The sequence below is a fragment of the Hippocampus comes genome, unplaced genomic scaffold, assembly GCF_001891065.2.
Source record: "Hippocampus comes isolate QL1 unplaced genomic scaffold, H_comes_QL1_v1.1 scaffold367, whole genome shotgun sequence".
Lineage (NCBI taxonomy): Eukaryota > Metazoa > Chordata > Actinopteri > Syngnathiformes > Syngnathidae > Hippocampus > Hippocampus comes.
Genome location: NW_017805741.1, coordinates 1,594,562 through 1,616,929, shown reverse-complemented (window position 1 = coordinate 1,616,929; position 22,368 = coordinate 1,594,562). Strand labels below are relative to the sequence as shown.

Sequence of the window (22,368 nt, the reverse complement as noted above, 5' to 3'; positions counted from 1 at the left end):
TCTGCGCGTCTGTTCCTCTTTGCTTTCATACATTATTTATCCAGTCACAGGAAGCCCAGATTCTGCTGGTTAGCAGTCCTCGGTCTTTCTATGGTCAGTCACTGTAAATACGGAAGCTATTGTTTTCAGGCTTGTTTTTTGTTTGCTGCTGTTTTGTAAATGAACGTGACATTCAAGTGTTGTTAATGACAATGTGCGCAGAGGACAAGGCTGTTTGAACGCGGAACGTGTTCAACAAGGAGTCGTATTTTGATACCTATTGTCCATTATTCAACCTTGGTCAAACAGAATTTTGGGTGGGGGTGGAATTTTTGCAGTCTTTTGTCAGTGAGTGGGTCTTTTGTATTGATTAGATATGAGGAAACACAGTTGAAATGAACAAAATGAGCCTCGGGCGTTTTTGGCTCTCAATGCAGTCATTATGCATCCATCTCGGGACATGGAGATATGCTTGATATGCTGCAACTACTCACTCATACACACCCAGTGCGATAGAACTGGAAGATAATTCTGCCACATCGTTATTGATTTTCTTTTTTTTTTTTTGGCAGTGTCATTGCTGAAACGTGCCACAAAAGGGGTGGCAAATAACTACCTGGCATCAAAAGGCCACACCAGAATCATCGAGCTAGCTAGCATACTAACTAACTAACTTTCTAACTATGCATCTATAAATCAATCCCTCATAACCCACATTTTTTTTTTTTTTTTTGCAGGCTAAATGGCATTGTATGGTGAGGTGATACAATGTCGCCCCCTGTTGGGAGAGATCCGCAGCTACTCCATTGCAAGGTACACACAATCCTCATCGCGTGCGTGTCCAGAAACTTGTTCAGTGTCCATTCCATCTGTCAGTGCAGCAATGTTTTTATTGAATGTAAATTGATCATGTGTTCCCCCCGTTTTTTAACGCCCTTTTGTGACAGCCTAAAAATTGTTTTTATATGTTCAGGTTTCGGTCGGCGGCCCCAGTGGCCTCATGGATCAGGCACTGGCCTCCTAAGTCAGGGCTTGTGGGTCTGAGTCCCATCTGGGGTGTTGACTTTAAGATCTGTATCTTGAGCACCACTTTTGACACTGGTTATTCTGTGCCGACTGAGGCATGCTCGTCAAAACACCAAACTATTACGTGATGGTCAAAGTCAACAAATAGGAGAGGTTGAGAACTGACGTCCACAAAATGTTGGGGTTGATGCTCACACGTCCCCTCGGCTTTAAGTTTGAAAGGCCTCTTTAGCCTCATGACAGTAAACTGAAAGCCAAGCTTGCCTCAAAACTTGAAACCGGAGCACCAAAACCGAACCAGAAGCCACTGACCCGAGTGGAGTCAACTTTGGTGCTCTCGGGCAATTAATCACAACACATTTTTTCACTGAATGTCACGGTTTCGGTTCCCCTAATTATAAAACTTGATTGTTTTTAGGTTCTGCATCACCTTTCTCGAACGGATAAGGCACCGGCCTCCTACGCCAGTCATTGTGGCTTGACGGTTCCAGGCAACGCCGGTCGTCAGTGGACCTGACAGAAGGACTTCCTGTGGAGTTTCTCCATTGGAAGCCGAACTTCCTGGAAAATGGACAGAACGGCGGAGCAGCGAGGATCCACCGGGGCGCTTTTGAAGGTGAGCGCACAAGACCCAAAAGTGTAATCCAAGCCTTTGTTGACCTCTAAACACAGACATTAAATGGGATAAGATGCTGGTTGGATAATGACATAGTGTGACTCCGCACATACCTAGCAGCTGTATATACTATCAATATTATGGGTGCCGGATGTCAGACTGTCAATTGGTGCGCGTATGCGTGCGCGGACCACCCATCATCCCGCAGCGTGCATCCATACATCCAGCCTTTTATAAAGTCACGCTTTCTTCTTGTTTCCCAGGTCAGTCGGCGCTTGTCACCGCTTCGGCCCGCTTGGTGGATGACCGCACGAGGTAGGTGCCGCGCTCGCTGCAAAAGTTTTCTCGAAGGAAGCAATGCAGCGTCCCGGTTCGTAAATGATCACCAATTCCTCCATTTTTTCAACACCTGCTGACTGACGATGTGAATTGAAAAAAAAAAATGCATCATAAACCCGTCAAATATCTTCTTACTGTACTTAAAAATAGCAGTTATTCCGATTTTTTTTTCTTCGAAAATGAAACAAAACAAAAACTAAAATTTGCTGTGCATCAAGTCCGAAGGCAATAACGTAAGAGCCGTGAGAACTCTGCCAAATTAATTTTGAAGATTGTTCTCCATGTTAGAGAGTAAATTGCGCCTTCTCCGCAGCCATACTTTCATGTTGGTCGTGCAATAGGAAGTATTTTGGGAGGTGATGTGAAAGGTTTGAGAAGCACGGCACACAGACAGTATGGGCACCACCTCTCGGAGAGCGCATCGAAGAACGTGCACCACTTAGTTGCAAAACGTCAATGTCACCGTGTCCCACGCGCGCAGACGGTCAACACACGCGCACGCACACACAGGCGCCACTCATACTTGCGCAGAATGTCAATCCGATATTAATCCCTCCACCCCTTTCTTCATCCGTGTTTTGGAAATAAATCATTCTGTTTTCACATACAACTTCAGCGTTCCAGTCCAACCTCGCGGCCGCCCAACGCACTGCGGCCGCAGTGCGGCTCACACCTCATGAACGTCAGCGCAGCACCACCACCACCAACAACAACTTTCTCCCTTCGGTAGTTGTAGCTGAGCAAGATGATGAAGGACCACAAGGAGCAGACCTACTGGCAGGAGACGGGACGATGGGCGGCGGCCGAGGAGAGCTTCGACCCCCAGTCCGGCGTGTGGGCGACCTCGCCTGTCTCGTACCTCACCTTCAAGAGTCTGGTCCAGCTGCGACGTTCCATGAACACTGGTCAGAGAAAGAATCAAATGCCTGGGGAGGGGTGGGGGCACAAACCAGAACTGGGAGGTCCAGTTTTTTTTTTTTTTTGAAGTGCATAGCTCCATTTGGGGACCACGATGCCAACAAAGCAAGCATACGAAACAAATGACTCCTCCCTACCTTGGCTTTGGCGGATGTGCTGTAGCGTCGCGCCCCACCTTGGCCCCGATCTGTTCTATTGAAGAGGAGCTACTAATGTAAAAAAAAAAAAAAAAAGAAATTCTCAATTGTATTCAGGGTCACGTGTTGTGTTTCGTTGGCATGCAGGATGAGGGAAAAAAAAAAAAAATCTTCCCCGTAATGTGTTTTTGGACCCCCAACAATGTGACTTAGAGCGTGCACAAAATGTAACCCGGGGACACATCGTGGTCAGCAACAAGCACAATGCGTTTCTGCGTCCAGGTGTGATGCTTTTTGACTGCGCGGAGAAAACCTTGGACGGCATCGCCGAGAAAATGGTCGCCGAGATGCTCAAACACAAGCAGATCCGACCGGGAGACCAGGAGGGGATGACCAAGTGTCTGCTCCAGAACCGCGGGTAGACTCCGAAACAGCACCGACAACTGCGGCGCTCGAGTTCATTTTCTCTTTCCTCCCTCCAGCCAACCAGATGATCCAGAGAGTCAAGCCCTGACCGATGGAGCGGACCTGCGCAGGTTTTCCGTCAAGGAGAGGGTAAAGATCATTGGCTGCCGATCCCACGACGCCACGCGGCGTGCGTATGACCTGAAATGCCATCTGACTCTTTTTGTTTTGCACAGAAGGACGAGTCTGACCATGTGGAGGCTTCGATGGTGTTAGTAGGTGAGAAAGTGTTAACTCCACTGTCACACGGCATCATTTTAAAGAGGGACAGATGAACGGCTTTGGCGTTTTCACCTCTTCCTGCTTGAATTACGGAGGCTTCGATGGTGTTAGTAGGTGAGAAAGTGTTACTCCACTGTCACGCGGCATCATTTTAAAGAGGGACAAATGAACGGCGTTGGCGTTTTCACCTCTTCCTGCTTGAATTACACCCAGAATTTCGTCGCGGTTCTCGATCCCGACCCTCCGCATTACGCGGCGTTTCACCGGCACATTCACAAAATTGACATATGAGAGGTTCGCTGCAGGAGCTTTGGACTTCCTGGAAAGGCCCGCCGTGGTCTTTGTGCGTCTGAAAGAGGCGGTGGCGCTCGACTCGGCCTTGGAGGCTCCGGAGCCCGTACGCTTCGTCTTCGTGCTGATGGGGCCCAGCAAGGCCGATATGGATTACCATGAGACCGGGCGAGCCATGGCGGCGCTCATGGCCGATAAAGTGAGTCTGCTGACGCCGGACGCTCAGATGTGCGAGTCAATCGCAGAAGTCTCAGAGCTAGTCCTCACTATTTCTTCAAAAAAGTCATTAAAAAAAAAAAAATTGAAAGATGAGCGCTTCTGTTTCTGTCCACCAGTTGTTCAACCAGGCAGCGTCTCAGGCTAACAGCCTCCGAGATCTGACTGAAGCCGTGGGCGACTTCATGGACTGCAGCATCGTCATCCCACCGGTCGAGATCCAAAACGAAGCCATGCTCAGTTCCATCGTCGACTTCCAGAAGAAATTGCTGAAGGACAGAGTCCACTCATCCGAGCCCGTGTTGGACAGCAAGCCGAGTCAGCGTAAGGCCCGACGTTGGCGATTGAGGAAACGGTCATGGTAAAGCGCCAAAATGCCCCCCGAATCACATTTCGGCTTTCTTAATTCTGCAGTTACCTTCTCCGGCGCACCTCCCCCCGAAAACGACCCCCTTTCCCGCACGGGTCGGCCATTCGGCGGGATGATACGAGACATTAGAAGACGATACCGGTACTACAAGAGCGATATTACCGATGCTCTCAACTCTCAGGTCCTCGCTGCCATTATCTTCATCTACTTTGCGGCTCTCTCTCCCGCCATCACTTTTGGGGGCCTCCTAGGTCTGTATGCGATAGCGGCACTCGCGCTTGAGACCGTGGCGCTCATCCGTGCTATTTCTTCATTTAGCGGACAAAGTGGAGGACATGATGGGCGTCCCGGAGCTTCTCATCTCCACCAGCATCCAGGGGATCATCTTCTGTTTCATTGCTGCCCAGCCCGTGCTCGTTATCGGCTTCTCTGGGCCTCTGTTAGTGTTTGAAGAGGCCTTTTATGCTGTGAGTTGAGAAAAAAAAAACCCAGTTAGCAATACAACTTCGCATGAGCAGATTCTTATCGATTTCTAAGTTCTGGAGTCGCGGTAATGCGCCAGGAAAACACTTAAAGAGTCTCTACTCGGCCAGGCTCACTGTTGAGGGCGCTTGCTCAAGTCCATTTATCAAATCTGGTTGATGCAGTTCTGCAAGTCCCAGGAAATTGAGTACATTGTCGGGCGAGTGTGGGTGGGCGTGTGGCTGGTGGTCATCGTGGTGATCATCGTGGCCTGCGAGGGAAGCTTCCTGGTGCGCTTCATCTCCCGCTTCACCCAGGAGATATTCTCCATCCTCATCTCCATCATCTTCATCTACGAAACCTTCGCCAAGCTTGCCAGGGTAATCGTCGGGCCATCGCTCCTCTTTCGCTCAGAATTCCACCAGCCGACGTGGCCGTCGGAGTGCAATAACTCTCCCGCACCTCTCCAGATCTTCAAGGCTCATCCATTGATTCTGAATTACGATCATCTGAATGCATCTCTAGAAAACCCCTGGCACCCAAAGCTGGAACAGACGGTCATCTTGGACAACGCGACTGGCAACGCGACTGTTATCGTCAGCTCTTTGACGCCAGCTTACCCCAACACAGCCCTGCTCTCCATGTGCCTCATGCTTGGCTGCTTCTTCATAGCCTATTTCCTTCGCCAGTTCAAGAACGGAACGTTTCTGCCGGGAAAGGTGACGAGCTCTCTTTACCATTTGCAATGAACTAGGTTGGGTTGATTGAAGTCATCCTCATCATCAGCCTCATGGTCATCGCGTGGCTCTTCTAGGTCAGACGTTTGTTGGGTGACTTTGGTGTGCCCATTGCCATTTTCCTCATGATTGTCGTGGACTACAGCATCGGAGACACCTACACTCAGGTTGGCGTGGATCTTACCCCAACAAATCCCTGTCGATGCTCTTGCCTGTTGCTCTGCAACACTCGGGCAACAGTAACACGTCCTGTTCAAAGTCAGACTTTCAAATTAAAAGCACGCAATACTGTATAATAACACAGCTTGACCACGCCTTATTTAACAGCCGCACTCAAGAAAGAAAAAAAAAAAAAGAGTGCGACTGTTAAATGCGGGACCAAGATGAAGAGAAGACGAAACTGTTCTTCGACCGCTCTGCTTTTGCTGCGAAGGCCTTACTTTTAACAGGATTTAACGGCGATATTGCCCCAACTTGTCCGAGTGTCGCCGAGCAGACCGGGAGGCTCGTTAACCGGGTACCGGTGCGTTAATTGTGATTAAAATGCGTTCTATTGGAATCCAGCGCTGTTCAAAACCACAAGAACCGCGCTTTGTTTCTCAGCACTCAGCTTTTTGTCCATTCCGTGCACTCAATGTCATGCAATTTCGAGGCTTAATGGGATAAAAAAATGTATCTGTAGAAACTGGTGGTACCTAAAGGGCTGATGGTCTCGAATCCCGCCAAAAGAGGCTGGCTCATCAACCCGTTTGGCGAGCACTCACCCTTCCCCGTGTGGATGATGTTTGCATGCTGCGTTCCGGCTTTGCTCGTCTTCATCCTCATCTTCTTGGAGTCCCAAATCACAACGTAGGTTCTATTGCCCCCCCACCAACCCACAAAAAAGGTTCTTCGTTCACACACTCATGTCCAATTGGTCTCTCATGAAATGTTCCAGCTTGATCGTTAGCAAACCGGAAAGGAAGATGGCCAAAGGCTCCGGCTTCCATTTTGACCTTCTGGTCTTGGTGGGCATGGGCGGTATCAGCGCCATCTTCGGCGTGCCGTGGCTCAGCGCCGCCACGGTGCGCTCCGTCACTCATGCCAACGCCCTCACCGTCATGAGCAAAGGAACCAAACCCGTGATCGAGAAAGTGCTGGAGCAGAGGGTCAGCGGCATTGTTGTGGCGCTGCTGGTCGGTAAGTGGAGGCGGCGGAGGTGGAAGGACGCGTGCAAGTGGGAAATAAGTCTCAAGTCTAGATGAAATAGCAAAAAAAAAAAAAAAAAACTTGGTGGATGGATCTGGGAGTGCAAACCCTAACCCAGAAAGTTTAGTCTCAAAGTACCCCGGCGCTTATTGTTTCCAAACATGAAAAGCTCTCCAGCGAAAGTTTGTTTCAAGGTTTGTCCATTCTGATGGAGCCCATCCTGAAGCTGATTCCCATGGCGGCCTTGTTTGGGATCTTCCTCTACATGGGCGTCACGTCGCTAAACGGCATCCAGCTGTGGGATCGTATGCTGCTGCTCCTCATCCCCAAGAAATACCATCCCAATGAGCCGTACGCCACCAGAGTAAGAGCCGCCCGTGGCCATGACAGCCGCCGCCCATACCGGCGGCATTTGGGGTTGGGTTCTCACGTTACACTTTGATGGCAGGTGAATACCGGGAGAATGCACTTGTTCACGGCCATCCAGATCGTGTGCCTCGCTCTTTTGTGGATTGTGAAATCCAGTCCGGCCTCCCTCGCACTTCCATTCATCCTCATCCTCACCATCCCCTTACGCATGTTCATGACCGGGCGTCTCTTTACTGAGCTGGAAATGAAATGTGTAAGTTGCTTGTCTCTTTTAATGCAACATCCTTTATGTATATGAATGTTAAATGCTTTGCATTTCCTTTGTTGCTTAGTTGGATGCGGATGACGCTAAAGTGACATTCGAGGAGGAGCCGGGACAAGATGTGTACTGGGAAACTCAGATGCCATTGTAGACATAAAGAATGGCCACTCTTCAAAACATTTTAAAAGAAAATAATTAAGGCTGAAATTCAAGGTTGCAAGCAATTGCATTCGCATTAAAAAATGGGTACAAATTATTTCTTACGGTTAATTGGTATCGCGAGATGACAAATCAAATTTGTCTCGCTTTTTTTTAATTGCATTTGTGCCTTTTCCGTCCCCATGAAAAAACTTAATATTTTACCGAAAGTCAATAAAATTATTATGAAAACCTTTGATAGTGTGCTCTTCCTTCTAACATTAACACAAAGTAATGTCTATTTTTTTTCAGTACCGTCTTTTTTTTTTTAAACATAAAACGTACATTAAATGTTAATTTCCACTTCTTTTTATTGTTGGTGAGTCAAATCCTAATCAACGGGAGTCCATTACACATCCACCTGAACGGTAGATGGCGCAATACGCGATTCTCCCTGTCATCCCGATTACTCACGAAGAAAACAGCTGCTCGTTCCTGATTGGTCACCAAAAGACCACGCCTACGGGGATTACTTCCTGCACATGTTTTCATAATTTAGGCATGAAGTGTCTTGACGTTCTGTTTACGGTGGCGTTTTCGTGCTTTTAAATCAAGTTTGCAGGATCGACAATGTGTTCAAAACTGTATTTTGAGACTTAACAACAAGAAAACACACCCTGCTTGCTAACGTTGCTCATGAGCTGGCGCGTTCAAGTCACCTACGAGGAAACCGCTGTAGTGTTTTGCGGCGGCCGGAGCCGAAATGGACACCGGTAGGTATTGCAAACTTCAACAACTCCAACTCTGGCAGCGGTTGAATGTGGCTTTCTGTTACCTTGTGTTACAAAGCGTGGACAACAGAAAATCTATTGAAGCTTCTCAATGCGATGAAAACAAACATCTCGGACGGTGACCGAATGAGAGCGTTCTTGCATGGAGTCAAGAAGTTGGACTGGGAGAAAGTGGCATTCCCTCCCTTTTCACCAAAAGATTGCCAACAAAAGTGGAGAGTTGTGTCGCACAAGGTGAGACGAATTTTTGTGTAGTGTTGTCTGCTGCTTTCGAATTTAACAGTTGCTAATGTTTATTTTTGAGAGTTCATGGTATTTCTTAGCAGCTTAGGTGATATGTTTTTAAGGCAAAAATGCCACAAAATAATAAATGATGATCTCGTCTCAATTTACTCATGAATTTACTTGCGTGAATCTGGGGGGGGGGGTGGTATTTCAACGAAAATTCTGCTGTATGAATTGCAGCAGGTCAATTGTACCTTCTGCCATCTGCTGTGGAAGAGCAAGTCATTGTTGCCCCCTTATGCGTCGTTGGTTTCATTTACATTTTTGTTTCGCGCACATTTTGTATGGTACTTAGATGCGCACATTCTTTCTTCAGATGCGCAAGATTCGAACACTCACAGAGCTTGTTGATGAAGCTGCAGATGAACTTTCAAATAGAACCAAAAAGGTAAAACCCAAGTGGGTTATTAACATGTCTTTGGTCAAATTTTGAACAGGCGCTCCGTCGTTGGTTGGCTTCACTGCAGAGATTTGCATCCAGATAGAAAATGCCCACTAAATAGACACACCGTCATTGTGATCCATCTGTCTTTTCAAAGCGCCCAAAGAAACCCGGTCCTCCAAGGATCATCTTTTACGAAGAGAACGTGTGCAAATATCATGCGCAGCACCCTGAGTTGACTCGCGAAAAGCTCTTCAAACTAATCATAGACAATTACAATGCCCTGACGGAGGAGGAGAAGGTAGGCTCAAGCCTGAATGTTCCCCGTCGTGAAGGGAACATCACTAATTTCTTCTCCATCACTTACAGGCCCCGTACGTAGAGAAGTACCAGCGTGCGCATGCACAATACAAGAAAAAGTTCAGGTACTAAATTCAACACGGGAATGCGTGCTGCTGTTGTTCAAAAAGGAAAAAAAGACATTTCTGTGACTCATTTTTGTTGCAGCGATACGGACATGCAAGAGAAGGAGAAGTGGCTTTTCAAGGACACGTCCGAAGTATGACAACATGACATTTGTAGGCTTAAATGTGGTTTTCCCACTGGGGTTGCAAAATGTTCACTTTGGAAATACTTCATGGTGGGGGGGTGCAAAATGACACATTGGTTAATCAATAAGAGGAAATTTAGATGTTGGGGAGTGCAGACTAATTTGTGTTAAATCAGACTATGCAGATTCAGTTACATTTTTAGGGTCCACTTAGCATTGCTGACAGTGTTTATTTTTTTATTTTTAAATACAACTATGGAAGAAAAAAAAAGTACATAAAAAATCTTGACGTGACCCATCTTGAATTTTCCCCAAATATTCAATGGATGCATTTCCTTTTAGGGTGAAAGCGAAAAGAGTTTGGAGGAATCCCCAGAGGACACCCGACCTCCAAAGCCCCCCAAGTAAAACACACACAAACGCCCACTGTGATAAATGAAGATGGACTCATGCTTTCTTATTACTCAAGCAAAAAAAAAAAAAAAAAAAAAGAGAACTTTTTTTTTCTGTAACTTGGATTGCCGCGCATTTTTGTCAACTTTAGCCGTGGCATGTGTGTTTGTGTGTGTGTGGTGTGAAGGAGCGGTTACAACCTATTCTGCAAAGAGCAGAGGGGGTCCATGGAGGGCGTTCCCAAAAGAGGCTACGTGAGAGAGTGGGCCCAACGCTGGCGTGACTTGACCGCCGGCGAGAGGAACAGCTTCAGTTTACGCTGCGCGACGGTATGCACGCTAACGTTCACTACGCGGACACTGCTGATCAACTTGATGCAAGGTTCTCTGCACGATCTCGCAGATGAAGACAGATTACGCGCTGAAGATGAAGGAATATCGTTTGGTGAGTCATTCATGAAATTCTGAACCCAGCGTTGAAATTCATGGGAAAAGGACCTTGAAAAAAATAATTGCGTATTAAATCGCAATATTAAGGGGGGAAAATGTCCAAAGCATTTTTCTATTGCAGAATCGTCAACACTCCGCAAGCGATCACATTGGCCCAACCAAGAAGGCTACAAGACCCTCGGTGAGTGTTGCCCCGCATGATAAGAACTGTTTTGTTTGTTTGTTTTTTAATAGTTTAGTACTTTTGTCTCCCAGGATTCCGAGGACGAAGACATTGACGTCAGCAGCAGCGATGAAGAGGAACCGTATTGGGATTGCGATGAGGTCAGGATGATGAAACAGGACTTCATATTTTGTTGTTGTGGCCAGCATTGTCCATTAAACCTTCCGACATCAATCCACAGGAGGTTGACGCCGACCACCCCGGGGATATCTGCTTTGATGTGTTTTAGATGGATGCGTTTTGGATGCTGCCATATCAAAATACCTGCAGTGACAATGTTGTTGGGAATTGCATCTTGCCCTCTTTGTGTCTTTGTTTTTGTTTATATTTATGCAATGATGCTTTTATATTTGAAATAATTGTAGTTGACTTGGAGTTATGTAAAGTTTAATAAATTTTATATTTGAATAACATGGAAAATGAATACTTTGGGTTTTTTCCAGACATGTTTTGTTTACAAAAGTCAGCTTTGACAGAATTTCACATTTTCCATAAAAAGAAATATTTTTCAAAATGTCACACTCGACAGAAAAGTTCTGCACCATCCCATTCCAAATTCAAACTGTTCAGATCATTTCGAACCTCGACATTGCACTTTTCGCAGTAAAATCGCCACCAAATATTCCGAGAGATGACACAATTTCCTCAGAACAATCCAAGGGTCACATTGTACACTTTACCACTACTTCCACGGTATTTGCATGCAATTTCCGCTCGTTTATTACTAAAATGTATTCATTCGAAGTCCTAAATAACGTGGCTCAGCGTTGACTTCTCGAGTGACGTCCCAACGTGACCGACAGAAGGTGGGGAGCGAAGACGTCGCGCTGCGATCGATTGCTTCTGTCTGATTGGAGATCTAAAGATGGATGCCTGCCGCAATAGGTAAATAAACCCAATCAAGACATTTTACGCGGTTGCTACGCACGCCCTGCTCACCGCAGACGCGTTTTAATCCACGGCGAGATGCTTGCAAAGCGGCGCGCGCGTGTTTTCACGAGATGTTGCGAGAGCAGCCGCCGCAATGCAGCGGCGTTGACTTGAGCTACGGGGGCACCGCAAATCTCGACGGCGAAAGCCATTCCAGGGAGGCAACCGCAAACACTTTGGAGTCGTATCCTTCACGTTAACACGGTGAATGCTACGTTCGAAGCCCGTCGCGTTCCGTTAGCTCGATTAGCTTGTAAACCGCCTTGTTGTAACCTGGCGTTTCCAATCCTCTCGCTTTCCTTTGTTTTGTTCTGCCTGCTTTTTTTTTTCCTCCAAAGGGGGGCGGAGGATATTTGAGGGTTCCATCCAGTCGATGCGCCGACGTCAACCTAACGTGCTTTTTAATGGTCTTCATCCTCAGCATATAGACGTGGCAAGTGGAAGACCGGCGAGAGAGGGGAGCGCAAAGCCTCGCAAGTGATCTGACGTGCATTTGTGAGTACAGTACTGTATCTGGCAGTACGTTCCATTCATGTGATTGAGAGCCGGTCGCGTCAACGTCAGCCTCCTCCACCAATCTCCGCAGCCCTGTTTTGGCCGAGGCTTGCTGAGCTGCAGCATGACCACAGCAGCGACGGCTCATCTGGTACTTGTGGCAAATGAAAATGGAGGAGGTTTCAATGTCCGGCCTGGACAACGGCAAGCTGGAGGTGCAGTCAACTTGGAGAACAATGCCGAGGGAGGGAGTGAGTGAGTTTCTCAGCGATGCTTGGTTTCCTGCCACCAACAGGGCCTAGCTCAGGACATCCTGTCTGACCTGGTGGAGGATGCTTGCCTGGGCCTTTGCTTCGAGGTGCACCGGGCTGTCAAGCAGGGTTATTTCTTCCTGGATGACACGGACCAAGAAAGCATGCGAGACTTTGGTGAGAATGTCTGCGTAGATGCTCAGCGGTACAGCGGTGACAACTGGCCTCTTGCAGAAGGATGTTATTAAATATGTAATGCTTATTATTTTGAAAACTTGATGTGCTTGAGGAAAAAAAAACATAATGAAATTTCCTCAACAACCAATAATAGTGGAGTTGCCGCCTTCCAACTTTTGTGGCTTTGGTGACGGCGCGTCTCCTCAATCCACGTCTGACTTGACTGTTCTTCCCCCCGTGTCCAAACGTGAAGAAATCGTGGACCAGCCGGGCTTGGATGTGTTCGGCCAGGTTTACAACCAGTGGAAAAACAAAGAGTGCGTTTGTCCCAACTGCAGCCGAAGCATCGCCGCCTCGCGCTTTGCGCCGCACCTGGAGAAGTGCCTCGGCATGGGACGCAACAGCAGCCGCATCGCCAACCGCAGGTGAGGCCTCAAAAAGCAAACCACAGAGCAGGTCTTTTTGAAAGCCTTTGTCAGGTCGTGACTGTTGTTTTCACACACACTTTGCACCAAGTAAGCATTTTTAAGGTGACATATAGCAAAAAAATTAAACGATGACTCAAAACATGCCCGCGGACAGACAAGTAAAATCATACATTATTGGACGCAGGGATGGTAAAACGTGCGCTAGCTTAAACTATACGGTAGCATGCATGCACCCTAGTCAGAGTGGGCTCCTCAGATATGATGCCGGCTTTTGCGAAAGCTCGAACAGGTGTGGGCAGCATTATTAGGCGCCCCGTCCATTTTGGAGAAAATCAGAGACTTCTTATGGTCGTGAAAATACGCTATCTTTTCTTATCTTTGTCTTATGTTGTAATTTGTTGTTGAGTAAAAAAAATGCTAATTTGAAAACAGCCAATATCGTCCAATTATAATTGGTCGGGCCTAAATGATGATGTGCATGCGTCATGGCACGTTCTTCCCGTTTTTCCAGAATAGTCACAGGTAACAACACCAACAACAAGTCCGAGAGCGACCAAGAAGACAACGACGATGTCAATGATAACGACTGGTCTTACGGGGCAGAAAAGAAAGGTGCCGCTTTTCTTATTTTATTTGCTTTCTAAATTGTATTACCTGCTGAAAGTGTTTTTTGTCCCCGACTCACATCTACAGCCAAGAAAAGAAAAGGTGACAAGGTACGTTTCTCATTCTTATGTTTCTCATCTCTGTCTTTTGAGGCAGTGCCGTGTCAATTTAATTCAGACCTGGCAGCGATACGTTTTAAAAAATTGAGCTCTGTGTCACTTGTTCCCCTCCACTTCAGAATCCAAATTCACCAAGAAGATCCAAATCCTTCAAGCATAAGAGCAGTAAGTTGAAATCAGCCTTAATGGATCATGCTGCAAAAACAAAAAAAACCCCAAAAAACAGACGGCTTTCAAAAGCTAGCTGCAACATAATGGTGTGCATTTTATTCTTGCGATTATTTCCCCACAGGCATGATGGGTCCTCGACGTCGCATGGACAACCAGGAAAGCCCGCGCATGTTGATGAAAGATGAGGCCTTCCCTCAGTAATGACACATGGACAACCAGCAGTACTCGATTGTGGTGAAAGTATTGCGTTTTACAGTGGCTTGTACGACGACTACTGCTCAGACCTCCCACTTAGTACTTGACAGTTTTTTTTTTTTTTAAACTACCCGAATCATCGTAAAGACACTGGCTTTTTAATCCTCTCCTCGCTGGAATTGCTGTCACGGTTATAATGAATCATTTGATGTATGATTTCACTACATATATCATGCAAGGTATTGTCAAAAAAGAAAAACTGAATTACGCAAGCAAGTGTGTGCGTATTTCAGCTGTTCGTTTTCTTCCGGAAGAAAATAATGTCTAAGGGTCACATGACGTTTCAGACAATCACTAGAAATGGTTTGGCTTCTGTTTTCGCGCCTCTGTGTGTGCATGCGTGAGTTTGAAGGAGAAACAACTCACTCACCAGCGAGTGCACATTTATTGAACAAGCAATTGGTGGCGAAAGCAAGTGTCTTTTTTTTTTTTCTTTTTTGGGTGGGGGGGTACTTGAGTTTTAGGGTTCAAACATGTCTCATGTGTTTACAGTGTAAAAGGGTTGCACAAATCCTCAATTGTGATGTGATAGTGTAAATATTCCGATAGTTGAATTGCTGCTATCCTGGCTCAGTTTCTTTCATCTCTCTAGCATAATAAATGATTTGTTATTTGTCTTTTGCTTTTGGGCTCCAATACAACGGGGAAAATACTTTACTGCTGCTTAGATGCCAACAACCAACAGAGGGCGCTGTCGAACCGACAAAGGCCCATTCAAAATACAATCTTAAGTGTTAATATACGTCTTCCACAAAAAATAATAATTTTTAATCGCGATAATTTTGCCAGTATGAATGACCAGAAAGCAGGGAATAGAGGCGAAATTTATTTTTTACGTCTCATTTGCAACGAGTTTCTGTCAACAGAATGGTGCTTTCAAGTACTGCTTCCAAAAACCCCCTACTTTAAACTTATTGAACATGTTTCTGATAAAAATGGTGGATGGATAAATTATGAAGGGCGATCGTAATTACTAGGGAAATTAGCGGCGCTGATTTTACAGTAGAAAAAACAACAACATAAAACTATGCTTTGCTATGGGAGTGAGAGTGAAGCGCACAGGCTTTCCAAAATCCGATGTTTTGTGAACACAGCAGCCGACATAAGGAGATCTTTCCTTTAAAACGCTGCGGTAACGTCGCTGGTTGAAAATGTTCAGACTACATCGGAAGGGGTCCAACATCCACCGCAGCTCAGTGTTCGGATAAGAATAACTAGTAGTTAACAAGAAGCCCGAAATTGGACGCGATTCGAGTAGAACCGCGCTTTTTTTCTTGCTTTGTTTTGTTGTTGTTGTTGACCTTACGCGCTGTCAAACCAAGTCACGGTAACGCAAACTTTAAAACTTCGAACTGACACGTTCACTCAACACCAAGTACGTTGGAGCAAGTTTTTTTTTTCGTTTTCCCCGTGACTGGAAATCACTAAATGTCGACGAGGGGAAGCTTCGCGGGTCCGACCATGAGCCCCAGCCTGAGCCCGATGAATGTTGGACTGGCTGCCGGCTTGAGGATGCCCGGGATGCCGCCAACTGCGGCGGGATACCCCCGCTCCTTGAGCGGCGCACAGCAGTACACGCAGGTTCGTCTTTTTGCTTCGTTTTCTCACTTATATTCGGTTCGATTTTGCGCAGTAAAAGTTATCCGAACGTTTTTCTGTCCACGTTCGGAGTTTGCTTTGAAAAAGAGTTGTTTTTATAACGCTGAAGGAGAGGCACTAGCTGTGTGTCCCGTGCTTCTTCCGCATTTGAAAGGAACTAACTCAAATGGGTTTAGCGCACAATTCATGAAGAAACTTTTTCAACCTTTTTTTTTTAATCGTTCAAAAGACGGTGGCTCTTTTGGTGGAAGTAAAAATAAAAGTTTAACACCAGCACCGTGTTGTCAGCGAGCCTTGCAGTTGTCATTTGGGGCAAGCAAACATGTGGGGCAATATCACTAAAAAGTCCCTTGGGTGTTTGCATCAGAATCGCTCAGTCATCATGAAAATGGAGCAGAAGAATGAAACGTTGAGGTCTTAGAAAGTGGCCAAACGCTGTGATAAGTCCCCTAAAATGTATTTCTTTCCTTCTATACCATGTCTTCCAACTGCCCATTAAGTGACCGTCTGACATTGTCTCCAATGGAGGTTGGAACAATGGCTCGTTGCAGAATAATTATCTACATTTAATGTTTCGTCATTTTCATCATAGTATGCCTGTAGTTGGATGTTGTCAAATATTGTCCACCCTTTTTGCAAGCCCCCGTAGTTTACCGTACTGTTTGCAAAGTATCCGTTTTCAAATGCAGGGAGTAAAATGGCAAAGTTGACAGAAATATAAAGACTCCAAGTACAGATACTCATCAAAATTATTTGGAGCTCGTGGGGAAGTTAGAAGTAGTGGAAAACAAGTGTTATAATGTCTTTTGTTGATCGTTTTTCACGTTCAAAATAAACATTCAATCATAAAGAGCCATTATTGTTTTTGCAGCTGATCATCCTTCTAAAACACCGCTTTTCCTTTCCCCTTGCCAGCGTCCCGGGATGCCACTCGGCAGAGTTGGGGGCCCAATGGGTTCGATGGGGGGGCACCTTCCCGGTCCCTCATACGGCAGCAGCAGCATGCCCATGCGGCCCACCATGGGGCCCCCGGCAACCTTGGACGCCTCGCGGAAGCGCTTATTTCATCACCACCACCAGCAGCAGCAAGAGGCGCTGGGAGGCCACCGGCGCGGGTACGGACTGAAGAAGTGAGAGTGTGTGATGCAAGAAGAACTAACGGTTCTTAATAAATGTGATTGCCCAAGACAGACTGTGGAATTGCAACAGACTTTTAAACTTCTCCTCGGTGTCATCGAAGTGACGCAATCAGGGCGGTGATCCAGAATGCCTCGCACTTCGATATTCACATTGACACCCAGTAGAGCAAAGTGTCATCGTAATACGAGTCGGTCTATCAAGTACAACGATTGAATCGATTGAGTGTTCATTTCCCTTGCCAAAAAGTCATCGACCTCAATCACTGCCCTGCAGTACACCACCATTTTGTGTTTGGATTCCACTAAGCTCATATCTCCATTGTGATGAGCTAGCAACGCCTAATAAGCAATCGGGCCGTAGCCAATTTCAAAGAGCAACGTCCCGAATGTCCATTGCAGCCTGTTTGTCGAGCACTAAACAGTGCCCGTATCTCCAAACAAACGGTCATCGCAGCGTCCCGTGACTGGAGACTGGTGGCTATTTTGGACTTGAAAGCGCTCTGCGATGCCACGCTCATAACCGCGGCGAGCCTTGAGGTGAGGCTGTGCTTGCAGCCTCCTCCACAATGAAGCTCTTTCATGGCCTGCCGAAGTCTCTGCGGAGAAGAATGAGTGCGCCCAAAGCAACACTTTGGGAGTCTTCCGAGAATCCATGAACAGATTCATAAATAGGTGGAGCTGCGTCATGAAGCGCAAATAATTGCCAGACTATTTATGTGTGATGGTTTTGCTGAACAATGATGTGTTTAACGAGTCATAGGAAATGTGAAATCATGTATCAAATGTTAGTTGGCAGTTGATGAGCATAATCATGTGGGCCTTTTTTTTTTTTTTTTTCCATTAGGGCAAAAAGACGCAAGATGGCTGACAAGGTTCTCCCGCAGAGAGTAAGAGACTTTTGAACCTCTGGGAATTTCTTCTGGGAATTGTCAGTGGTTATTCTCTAAAAGCGTACATCCGTGTTGACGCCGTAGATCCGCGACTTGGTGCCAGAGTCTCAGGCCTACATGGACCTCTTGGCCTTTGAGAGGAAACTGGATCAGACCATCGCCCGTAAGCGCATGGAGATACAGGAAGCTATAAAGAAGCCCATTATGGTATGCAGCATCGCGGTGATATTACAGTATTCGCACACTTACCTACAAATCGTATTCAGTGAACTCCATGATTACACATTTATTTCTCGCTATGTTTCAGCCATTTAAAGTTAGTGTCACGTGCTGTAACTGACAGCATCTTTGTGACGGCTTCAACCCCCCCTTTTTCTCCCCCAAAAAATCTGCTTGTAATTTCTCAACCTTCACTCTTGATTTAGCAGACGCCAGCTTGTCTCACAGCTCCGCTTGTTTGTTTCCTTTTTGACGACGCAGCAAAAGCGCAAGCTGAGGATCTACATTTCCAACACGTACACCCCGTGCAAGCCCGAGGGCGAGGAGACAGAGAAGGTGTCCTCCTGGGAATTGCGAGTGGAGGGAAAACTTCTCGAAGAAGTAAGTCAATTCCACTGCAATCTCCTTTCCGGGCGTTGTATTTCTGGGCTCCGTTGTTACGTCTCCTCGCCGCGGCCGGTTGGTTAGGCCGGCGCGTCCAGATGTGCGTCGAGCGCGCTCCGCGCCGGCACGCAGGCCCCTGCGCTCGTTTTAAAAGGCGGGAATTGAAACCGCAGGCCCTTACATACCATGAGGCTGACATGCCTCTCCTCCCGCCATCAATTCCAGCACCACTGGCGGTGTCATCTGGGGCCACATGAAGGGGATGTTCAGGCATGCGGCTCGCAGGCCAGAGAGGATGTCAGAGAAGAAGTGAAAGAGGTCGTGTTGTGCAAACATGCTTCCACGGGGCTGGGGAGGGACCGAGCGCGCTCGCGGCTTTTTCTGTTTGTCTGCACTTTTTATGCTTCGCCGCCCCCAATTTGGTCAGCGTGCAGCAATGCAGCTGCAAACGCTGCAAGAACTGCAATTATAGAAACAGCAATGAACTGAGGCTTTATTTATATGACATTATCTTGCCAGTACAACAGGAAAACTTACACAGTTAGCTAGATAGATAGACTTTTATCTATATCAACTCAGTGTATCATTATCTAGTGTTTTCTGTCTTGACGTTCTCTTCGGCGCTCTGTGTACCCCAGCCTGGCAAGCAGAAGAGGAAGTTCTCATCTTTCTTTAAGAGCCTGGTGATCGAGCTCGATAAGGAGCTCTACGGACCCGACAACCATTTGGTGGAGGTATGACATAACTTTGCAAGTATTCCACTTTGAATTCCAACATGTGGAGAGCAGCACTGCTTCTCGCCAGCCTGACTTGACCCGAAAGTGGAATTCAGCTGGAATCGTTAAAAGCCTTTTTGGGAACGGCCTTTGTTTGACGTGGTTCAGGCTCGGCGCTTGGGGATCTCCCATCTGGACGATGGCCTGACGCCATCAGGCCGAAAACATTTGATTACAACACATCAACGTTCAACGGCCCTTTTCAAAAAGAAAGATTTAGCAAGCATGTTGTTGGTCTTGTGGTATTGTTCATTTCACCAATATAACCTTAAATACTGTGATACATAATTGCTGTTCTTCTTTTGTTCGCAAAGTCATTGAGAATGAATATGCAGCACCTCTGGTGGTTGCAACCAAGTACTACATCCCCGTCCGCCATCAATTTCATCCAAGTGACTGAACGAACAATCATTGAATTGTCCGTAATCAATGAAAGTCATCGAATTTTCTTTTCTGCTCTACCTATAACATACATAGACAATCATATGTTAATCGTTTCATCTCTTTTTATTTGGAATTGTGTTTATTTTTATTTGCGTGTCAGTTCACTCGTTCTCGTCAACAAATGGACAGAATGACACTTTTTGACGCTCGATACGGAATGTTATTTATTCAACATATTTCTTGTGTCAGTGGCACCGAATGCCCACCACTCAGGAGACGGACGGTTTCCAGGTCAAAAGGCCCGGCGACGTCAACGTCAAATGCACCCTTCTGCTCATGCTCGACCACCAGGTGGGTGCGCTCCTTCGCGCCGCCACCTTTCTCATTCATCATTTTGAAAAAAAGAAATACTCAACTGTTTTTTCTTCCCCTCTTTTTTTTTTGCACAGCCGCCGCAGTACAAACTGGATCTGCGGCTGGCTCGGCTGCTGGGCGTGCACACGCAGACGCGGGCCAGCATCATGCAGGCTCTTTGGCTCTACATCAAGAACAACAAGCTGCAAGACAGCCATGAGAAGGAGTACATCAACTGCAATCACTATTTCAGAAAGGTCGGGCAAGAACACGGCACCCAAGCGCGACTTGGACGGCCACCGCAGCTTGTTATTTCACCTTGAGTGTACTTTTCTTTTCATGTGTAATACCGATCAGATATTTGGCTGCAATCGCATGAGGTTCTCTGAGATTCCCATGAAACTGGCCGGGCTGCTCCAGCACCCCGACCCCATCGTCATCAATCACATGATCAGGTATGTTTGCTAGGATTGGAAGTTCTCTCTTGAGTCCAATATTTTTTTGTTGGGTGTCACAATTTTGATTTCTTTCTCTTGCCAAATATGAACCTTGATCGACCGTTACGATCTGCTGGTTCGCGGTTTGGTATTTGTGAATTTGCATTTCAAATTAGCATAGCAAATTAACACTTCGCTATTTGCTCTTTTGTATTTTGTCGCCATCTCTTGTAGTGTTGTTTTTTTCATCTGCGCATGTTTGAGAGAGATCCTGCTCTTAAACCATTTCCTCGCATTGTGCGGGATCGCCAAATAGTGAATTGAATGACTGCCAATAATAGCGTTTGTGTGCACGTTTGCCCATGTGTGATGTCCTTTGGCTTTTGTGCAGCGTGGACCCCACTGACCAGAAGAAGACGGCTTGCTATGACATCGACGTGGAGGTGGACGACCCGCTCAAGAGCCAAATGAGCAGCTTCTTGTCATCCACCACCAACCAGCAGGAAATCACCGCATTGGAGACCAAGGTCCACTTAACCGCCAGAGCTCTCCTGTGAAAAAAAACAAAAAAAGCGTAACACTTTGCATTTTCAGATCCACGAGACCATCGAGTACATCAACCAGCTGAAGACCGAGAGAGACTTCATGTTGAGCTTCAGCAATAATCCTCAGGACTTCATCCAGGACTGGCTCAAATCTCAATGCCGAGATCTGAAGGTGAACATTGTCATTATTTATTTTTTTTTTCTCTAACCACAACACCCATTTTGTTGTTTAAACTTTTTCCCCCTCCAGGTGATGACAGATGTGACCGGAAATCCAGAAGAGGAGAGGAGGACGGAATTCTACCAGGCACCGTGGATGCCAGAAGCAGTCGGCAGATACGTGTACTCCAAAGTACGTCAGTGTGCCAAACAATTCAGCTCGGCAGTTATACTTTTGAAATGACCTCCTCCCCCCGCTCCTTTGCCTTCAGGTGCAGCAGAGAAGACAAGAGCTGGAGCAGGTTCTTGGGATCAGGCTCACCTGAAGAGCGAACACGTTGTCTTAACTAAGATTGAGTCAAAATTCAAATGTTTACATGCCTTTCTGACATTCCTTAAATCAAGTATCATGCACCCATTTGTTTAAAATGTTTTTTTTTTTCTTTCCAAAAACCGAGATTGTTTGTCATTTTGAGCCCATCGACTTGTTTTGCATTTTTTTATGATTGTTTATGGTACTGTGTTTCTTACCGGCATGCTTCATTCCAAATGGTGTCTGTTTACCTCTCATTATTTGCAAGCCATATCTTGTTGATCAAACGAGAGCATTTAAAGGCATTCCAAAATGTATACACAAAGGTATATTTTTATTGAGAGAATTGTGAATATATACTCTGAAAGAGCAAAGTAATACTTTTCTTAAGAGTTTTTTTTTAACCTTAAACTTCCTGAATGTTTTTTGAGTTACAACAAAAGGTTTGAAAAGTTTTATGTGTAGTTCATTTTACTTCGCTGCATGAACCGGCTCATCATTGAAATGCTTTTTTTGTTGCACCGGGATCGCTTTCACTTACTTCAACATTCCATGTTCGCAGATGTGCCAAAACTGTTGAGAATGTAATGTTGGCGTACTTTTTGCAAGGCGGTTAAAAATGTGCATGTTGTTTTAAGTTCGAGCCAAGTTCTTTATCTTTTATACATGTGGGGAATTTTTTAATAAACGTAACGACAAATGTCCCACGACTGCACCCATTTTTGTGCTTTGTGACTGGTAAAGGAGCTGACGAGTCTGACGTTGCGCTATGAAGGTGCGTGTTGGGACAAGTCAGAGCTCAGGCGCTTCAACCGTTGAAACTGGTGGAGCAGGTCCTGCTTGGAGTTGTATTAGATTACTTTTTAAAACGACCACACAAAAAATACACAATGAACACGGGATCATGTGTAACCATACAAAACAATACT

The 22,368-nt window shown here is 46.2% G+C and overlaps 4 protein-coding genes across 11 annotated transcripts; all 4 read left to right on the top strand.

Moving 5' to 3' along the window:
- Positions 1-716: 716 nt before the first annotated feature.
- On the top strand, positions 717-7,909 carry slc4a1b (solute carrier family 4 member 1b (Diego blood group)). Of its 4 annotated transcripts, none has more exons than XM_019883605.1 (19): positions 717-792; positions 1,424-1,621; positions 1,885-1,936; positions 2,697-2,865; positions 3,298-3,433; positions 3,498-3,576; positions 3,657-3,699; positions 4,008-4,192; positions 4,329-4,533; positions 4,624-4,830; positions 4,898-5,046; positions 5,227-5,421; positions 5,512-5,760; positions 5,856-5,945; positions 6,461-6,627; positions 6,716-6,957; positions 7,161-7,330; positions 7,415-7,588; positions 7,668-7,909. In XM_019883605.1, exons 4-19 carry the CDS (start codon positions 2,706-2,708, stop codon positions 7,746-7,748), a joined length of 2,532 nt encoding a protein of 843 aa, XP_019739164.1. In that variant the 5' UTR covers positions 717-792; positions 1,424-1,621; positions 1,885-1,936; positions 2,697-2,705; the 3' UTR covers positions 7,749-7,909. The 4 variants fall into 4 exon arrangements, with proteins under 4 accessions (XP_019739164.1, XP_019739165.1, XP_019739163.1 ...); XM_019883606.1 differs by having other exon boundaries at positions 2,691-2,865; positions 3,498-3,570; XM_019883604.1 differs by having other exon boundaries at positions 2,691-2,865.
- A 363-nt stretch (positions 7,910-8,272) lies between these two features.
- LOC109523868 (nucleolar transcription factor 1-like) lies at positions 8,273-11,232 on the top strand. 3 transcript variants are annotated; one of them, XM_019883306.1, is made up of 12 exons: positions 8,276-8,508; positions 8,585-8,760; positions 9,128-9,199; positions 9,351-9,494; positions 9,563-9,618; positions 9,701-9,752; positions 10,086-10,147; positions 10,324-10,465; positions 10,539-10,580; positions 10,707-10,766; positions 10,841-10,909; positions 10,990-11,232. In XM_019883306.1, exons 1-12 carry the CDS (start codon positions 8,499-8,501, stop codon positions 11,035-11,037), a joined length of 933 nt encoding a protein of 310 aa, XP_019738865.1. In that variant the 5' UTR covers positions 8,276-8,498; the 3' UTR covers positions 11,038-11,232. The 3 variants fall into 3 exon arrangements, with proteins under 3 accessions (XP_019738866.1, XP_019738867.1, XP_019738865.1); XM_019883307.1 differs by lacking the exon at positions 9,128-9,199 and having other exon boundaries at positions 8,273-8,508; XM_019883308.1 differs by lacking the exon at positions 9,351-9,494 and having other exon boundaries at positions 8,274-8,508.
- Positions 11,233-11,595: 363 nt separating this feature from the next.
- atxn7l3b (ataxin 7 like 3b) lies at positions 11,596-14,857 on the top strand. 2 transcript variants are annotated; one of them, XM_019883424.1, is made up of 9 exons: positions 11,596-11,693; positions 12,160-12,233; positions 12,325-12,448; positions 12,529-12,661; positions 12,915-13,086; positions 13,601-13,701; positions 13,783-13,805; positions 13,934-13,979; positions 14,107-14,857. In XM_019883424.1, exons 3-9 carry the CDS (start codon positions 12,398-12,400, stop codon positions 14,184-14,186), a joined length of 606 nt encoding a protein of 201 aa, XP_019738983.1. In that variant the 5' UTR covers positions 11,596-11,693; positions 12,160-12,233; positions 12,325-12,397; the 3' UTR covers positions 14,187-14,857. The 2 variants fall into 2 exon arrangements, with proteins under 2 accessions (XP_019738983.1, XP_019738986.1); XM_019883427.1 differs by lacking the exon at positions 11,596-11,693 and adding an exon at positions 11,705-11,942.
- A 482-nt stretch (positions 14,858-15,339) lies between these two features.
- On the top strand, positions 15,340-22,151 carry smarcd2 (SWI/SNF related BAF chromatin remodeling complex subunit D2). 2 transcript variants are annotated; one of them, XM_019883422.1, is made up of 13 exons: positions 15,340-15,821; positions 16,755-16,954; positions 17,823-17,865; positions 17,953-18,075; positions 18,349-18,468; positions 19,110-19,205; positions 19,881-19,982; positions 20,081-20,242; positions 20,343-20,440; positions 20,814-20,949; positions 21,017-21,139; positions 21,218-21,319; positions 21,399-22,151. In XM_019883422.1, exons 1-13 carry the CDS (start codon positions 15,669-15,671, stop codon positions 21,450-21,452), a joined length of 1,512 nt encoding a protein of 503 aa, XP_019738981.1. In that variant the 5' UTR covers positions 15,340-15,668; the 3' UTR covers positions 21,453-22,151. The 2 variants fall into 2 exon arrangements, with proteins under 2 accessions (XP_019738981.1, XP_019738980.1); XM_019883421.1 differs by having other exon boundaries at positions 16,755-16,969.
- The last annotated feature ends 217 nt before the right edge of the window (positions 22,152-22,368 follow it).

What these genes read in the sequence shown, in the direction of transcription:
- slc4a1b (XM_019883605.1), top strand. Translation starts at nt 2,706, where the DNA reads ATGATGAAGGACCACAAGGAGCAGACCTACTGGCAGGAGACGGGACGA. An exon ending in TGTCTGCTCCAGAACCGCGG is followed by an intron (nt 3,434 to 3,497) that starts GTAGACTCCGAA and finishes TCCTCCCTCCAG; the next exon opens with CCAACCAGATGATCCAGAGA. An exon ending in TTGGAGTCCCAAATCACAAC is followed by an intron (nt 6,628 to 6,715) that starts GTAGGTTCTATT and finishes GAAATGTTCCAG; the next exon opens with CTTGATCGTTAGCAAACCGG.
- LOC109523868 (XM_019883306.1), top strand. An exon ending in TTTCAAATAGAACCAAAAAG is followed by an intron (nt 9,200 to 9,350) that starts GTAAAACCCAAG and finishes GTCTTTTCAAAG; the next exon opens with CGCCCAAAGAAACCCGGTCC. An exon ending in CAATACAAGAAAAAGTTCAG is followed by an intron (nt 9,619 to 9,700) that starts GTACTAAATTCA and finishes TTTTTGTTGCAG; the next exon opens with CGATACGGACATGCAAGAGA.
- atxn7l3b (XM_019883424.1), top strand. Translation starts at nt 12,398, where the DNA reads ATGAAAATGGAGGAGGTTTCAATGTCCGGCCTGGACAACGGCAAGCTG. An exon ending in AGCCGCATCGCCAACCGCAG is followed by an intron (nt 13,087 to 13,600) that starts GTGAGGCCTCAA and finishes CCGTTTTTCCAG; the next exon opens with AATAGTCACAGGTAACAACA. An exon ending in TTACGGGGCAGAAAAGAAAG is followed by an intron (nt 13,702 to 13,782) that starts GTGCCGCTTTTC and finishes TCACATCTACAG; the next exon opens with CCAAGAAAAGAAAAGGTGAC.
- smarcd2 (XM_019883421.1), top strand. Translation starts at nt 15,669, where the DNA reads ATGTCGACGAGGGGAAGCTTCGCGGGTCCGACCATGAGCCCCAGCCTG. An exon ending in CCGACAACCATTTGGTGGAG is followed by an intron (nt 19,206 to 19,880) that starts GTATGACATAAC and finishes TTCTTGTGTCAG; the next exon opens with TGGCACCGAATGCCCACCAC. An exon ending in GTCATCAATCACATGATCAG is followed by an intron (nt 20,441 to 20,813) that starts GTATGTTTGCTA and finishes GCTTTTGTGCAG; the next exon opens with CGTGGACCCCACTGACCAGA.